The sequence below is a fragment of the Etheostoma spectabile genome, chromosome 21, assembly GCF_008692095.1.
Source record: "Etheostoma spectabile isolate EspeVRDwgs_2016 chromosome 21, UIUC_Espe_1.0, whole genome shotgun sequence".
Taxonomy (NCBI): domain Eukaryota; kingdom Metazoa; phylum Chordata; class Actinopteri; order Perciformes; family Percidae; genus Etheostoma; species Etheostoma spectabile.
The window spans coordinates 20,100,440-20,105,045 of NC_045753.1; the positions used below are offsets into that span (position 1 = coordinate 20,100,440).

At 43.0% G+C, this 4,606-nt stretch overlaps 1 protein-coding gene across 2 annotated transcripts in view; it reads left to right on the forward strand.

Annotated features, from left to right (window-relative positions):
- The window catches only part of LOC116671301 (double C2-like domain-containing protein alpha), a 26,590-nt gene that overhangs the window by 18,754 nt on the left and 3,230 nt on the right, over nucleotides 1-4,606 (forward strand). For both annotated transcript variants that reach the window (XM_032502489.1, XM_032502488.1), the window contains exon 8: nucleotides 2,461-2,660. In XM_032502489.1, the coding sequence (XP_032358380.1) occupies nucleotides 2,461-2,660 (200 nt within the window). The remainder of the gene's footprint in view (nucleotides 1-2,460; nucleotides 2,661-4,606) is intronic.

The following is a 4,606-nucleotide window of genomic DNA, read 5'->3' on the forward strand; positions in this document are numbered from 1 at the left end:
GGGGGCGGCAGCAGCCTATAGCTCACTCAGTACGTGCGCTGGCCTCATGTTGGCTGAGTCCCGCAGCGGCCCGGGTTTGAATCCCGTCTGCGGCCCTTTGTGTGTCGTCCCCTATCTCTCTCTCCCCCTTTTACATCTGATCTCTATCTAATAAAGGGATAACCCCCCCAAAAAACACAACTTGATGGGAGAATGTGCGGTCCTCCACGCAAACTCTGACAATGGTGAATGGAAACGCAGATGGTGAGGTAGTGAACTGATAAACGATTACGCATAATATTTTCAAGTACTGAAGCCTCACGCACATTTATTCACTCCATATCATCCATCTTAAGATTAAATCCAGCAGTGTTATTTGCACTTGTACTGAGTAAAAATTGTTCCATAAACACCTTGTAAAATCTTAAATGAAAATCCGTTCTTAATATTTAGTTGGCGCTGTCTCACCATCACCTTGTCTGCTACGGAGCGCAGGAGGATGAGATGGTCCAACTCCATGTAATACATGATAGCATCAAATACCCTACCATTAGATAATGGCAGAAAACAGTATAAATAACTAAATATTTGTCTTTAATACTGTGCATATATATTATCAAATGTCAAAGTCTGGAATTACAACCGTTAAGCTCTCACACAATCGTTATCGGTCCACACTTTAATACTGTCTGTGACAAAACCTGCATGAAGAAAAGCGTGTTTGCCTAGACCTTCATCTTTAAACTGTATATCGGGTGGGGGATACCACTAGTTGATGCTGTGATTTTAACAAGGTGTTAAAAATTGCAAATTGTCTTAGTTGTAGTTACGGGCCTTAGATGTAGTTCTCAATGTCTTCGGTGTAGTCCTTTAACTGGAGTGAAACAGCTGCCTCTGTGTTTCTCTCCACAGTCTAGATTGTTTAATGTGATCGTCTTGCCAGTTCTCTGCCTTCCAAACCCACTCACAAATGTATCTCCTTCCCATTCGTCTGTCACTGTGGTGCTGGCTCCACATCGATGCCTATTTATTTTCACCTCCTTAATGAGTCGCTCTATCGATCTGTGAAGGTCTGAGCTGCTCCATTCAGATACCTGGTGGAAATTATCCTCACTAATTGCGAATCTCGTACTCAGTCACGGCAGATGGCAAACTGGCTCTTGGCAGTAATGACGATTACCATAGAAAAACACAGATAAGAAATGGGGGAAACAGCAAAGAGAGATTTAGGAAAAAAGAACAGAGCAAGCTGTTGAGACCATTAGAGAAGGGATGGGAGTATCATGGAAGAGTGACGTGTGGCATATTGATCATCCTGGCTGTGTCCACCTCTCGCCTGAAGATAAGACTTAATGAGAGATGAAGAGAGATAAAGTAGAGGGGAGATATTTAGTGATGGAACCCATTTTACATTAAAATTACATTATAGGCATTAAGACAGAGCCTTTCCCCCCCTTTTCTGTGGTGAAACCGAAAAGATAACTTGATAAATATGCACCTGCAGTGATGAGAAACAGCTCGTCTTCCCTATAAATAACATACATGTATTGATGCTGTTGGCCATGAGGGTGAGTCACAGTCGTGTGAGAACATCGTCTTCCCCCTCTGTTGCCACTTCCTCCCTTTCTTTCATCTGTCACTTTGAATCTACTCCGTTGTTCCGCTTGTTGCCAAATGCTTTGGTAACAGTTTGATGTTGGCCATGGAAAATATTTGAGCCAGGAGCAACAAAGTGCAATAATATGTCTTTAAGGCTGGTGCTTCATAGCGAGCCAGGTCTTTGCCATTGGACAGTGAACGTGATAGTTGAGTTTATCTCTAGGCTGTAAAGGTGTACTCGAATGTAAGATGAAAGTCACAAAGCTCTTTAGGTGTGTTTGCTTATGAGAGAAAGAAGAGAGATTAACTACATCACAGCAAAGTACACAAAGTGCATTTTAAAGCAAGGCTGTGAAACTTTTAAAAAGAAGAAATTATGCGGTTTTCTTCTCACAAATGAAAAGGTTAAATTCATAAACAATAGAACTCACCCTGCACAGTTCAGTGCACTCAGGGTTTTTTCAGCTACTGACTTACTTGGTAGGCAACAGACAAAATAAAGCAAGAATTTAACTTTGAATTGATTTGTTTTGGGTTTTTAAATTTGGCAGTAAAGCCGCCTACACACAATACGCCATTTCCTCTCTGCGCACGATTAGGAATTCATCATCAAGGGTGGCACGGAAGCTATTTCCAGTTGCTAGGTAACAACATGCTGTTATCTCATTGGTTGCGCTTTGAAAGGTCAGCGGCAACTAGGTCAAAGTAATTTGAACTTGCATATTGTTGCCTGTTTCATCCGCAGGTCATGGCACAAGACATTTTCAATATATAACGCCTCCTTTTAACTCTGAACCTAGAGTCAGTAATGTAGCAGCAACAAATGCAGCTCACACACCTTTTTTTCTGTCTATTTACTGTGTCCCCTTTTTCTCTCTTCAGTGGGAGACTGAGCAGCAGAGAAGTCTAGAGGAGAGAGGCCGTTTGCTGCTCTGCCTGCAGTACTTTCCTCCAGCCAGTGACAGCAATGTGAAGGGCGAGGCCAAGGAGAGGGCTCGTGGCGGGCTGTGTGTAGGCGTGAAACGCTGCGCCCACCTGGCAGCCATGGACGTCAACGGCTACTCAGACCCCTATGTTAAAACGTAAGGACGACATCAAACCACTGACGGAAATAAAATGGAGTGATGCTGCTTGCGGAGCGATTAAGTAATCAATACCCAACATTAGACTGATGGATTGACGTTTCACAACCCTCATTTCAGAACAATTTCCACAAGACCTATCTAGCGTCAATCTCCCTCTCCACCTTATTACCTGTGTTTGGTCTTAACTGGCAGTTAGCTCATTCTGACCCCATGAATCACCTTTTGTCACCACTTATAAGTGATGACTGATGGCTTGAGTTAACTCTGCACAAACAACGCCAGCTTTCACACAAGTGAAACCCATGTGAAATATACCACTCACTCACCAAGATAATGGTAAGTGTGTGTGTGTGTGTGTGTGTGTGTGTGTATGTGTGGACAGCTACCAAATTGGATTGAAAAGCAGTGACATGGGCATACTGTATCACGGAGGAGAGCGCTATTGTTGGTGTCATAGAGGTTCTTTGGAGTGTCATTACTCACTGATGAAAGAAAAGCAATACTGTGTGTGTGTGTGTGTGTGTGTGTGTGTGTGTGTGTGTGTGTGTGTGTGTGTGTGTGTCAGAGAGGACAGGAAGGTCCCTGAGTTGAATGATGCATTCTGACAGAAACTGAACAAATGAGCTTTAAAATCCCCCTATTCTTCCCTGGGTGTTCTCCTGAGTGTTGTTTCTGGCTTCGAGGATGTTTCTGGAATGAGTAAAACACTTACACACACACGCACGTAGCAATTGCACACACACATGTATCTCGCCCTTACACACTCTCTCCCACGCACGCACGCACGCACGCACGCACACCCGCACACACGCAGAGAGCTAGGCATGTCGCCACACTCGCCTCACTTCAGTATGCATCTCCCTTCTCCTTTCCTGTTATTCTTCCCTCTTTCTTTACATCCCCGAGCCTACGCACATATCCCTCACACATCCACATCATGCACCTTGTTTCATTTTGGATGCGTGCTTGCATCTTTGACCTTTGGCGGGAGCTTTTTCCCAGATGCTTTGTTGTGTCTGAGAGCGTGTGGGAACATACGCTCTCCGAGCAGTGGGTGGCGGGTGGAAAGCAAATGTGAGGAGAGATTTCGCCACGCTCCTTCCAGCTGGCTTAAACATATCCTGAGAATTTAATGACACCTCTCAAAGGGGATGCTGGGCTTTTTAAATCTGTACCATGTTGGTAATCAGTCCTCACACTCACATATGGTTAGTTTTGCAAATAATATATTAAATATAAATATTCAATTGAATAGGTCGACATTTTGGGAAATATGCCTATTTACTTTCCTGCTGAGAGTTAAATGAAAAGATATGGCTACCACTGTCATGTCTGTGTGGTAAATGTGGAGCAACAGCAGCTGGTTAGATTATCTTAGCTCAAAGACTGGAAATAGAGGGTAACAGCTAGCGTGGCTGTGTATATATTATATATTATATATAAAATACAATCCACCAGTTTTATTTCCTTATATATTTCTTATACAGGATTTGCACAGATAGGCTATATACAGCCAAGGCAAGGCAAGGCACATGCCTATAATCACAACCTGATACAATATCAACATACCATAAAGGACAGTGTATAGCATCCTTTTTTTTATTCGCAGGGAACAAATAGATCATATTATAATATTAGTTACTCAGGTAGCCTACTCATAGAACTACCATTATCTCCAGTTAGTGAATGTGGTCTGGTCTGCTCTGAGTACAGCGTTATATTTGAGATGAACCTCTATCTAAGAAATAAACAGTTGAAATGATTAGCTAGCTAACAGTTCAACTTACTAGCTAGCTAGTGCATACACATGCTATGCTACGTCGCTTAGCTACGTTGCCAAGCGACGCTGATGTTCTCCGCTGTAGAATTAGGTTTGTTGTTGTACGGTACTCACGTGATTGATCTGTACGTATTTCTGCGATTCTTCGGTGCCGCAAAAAAAA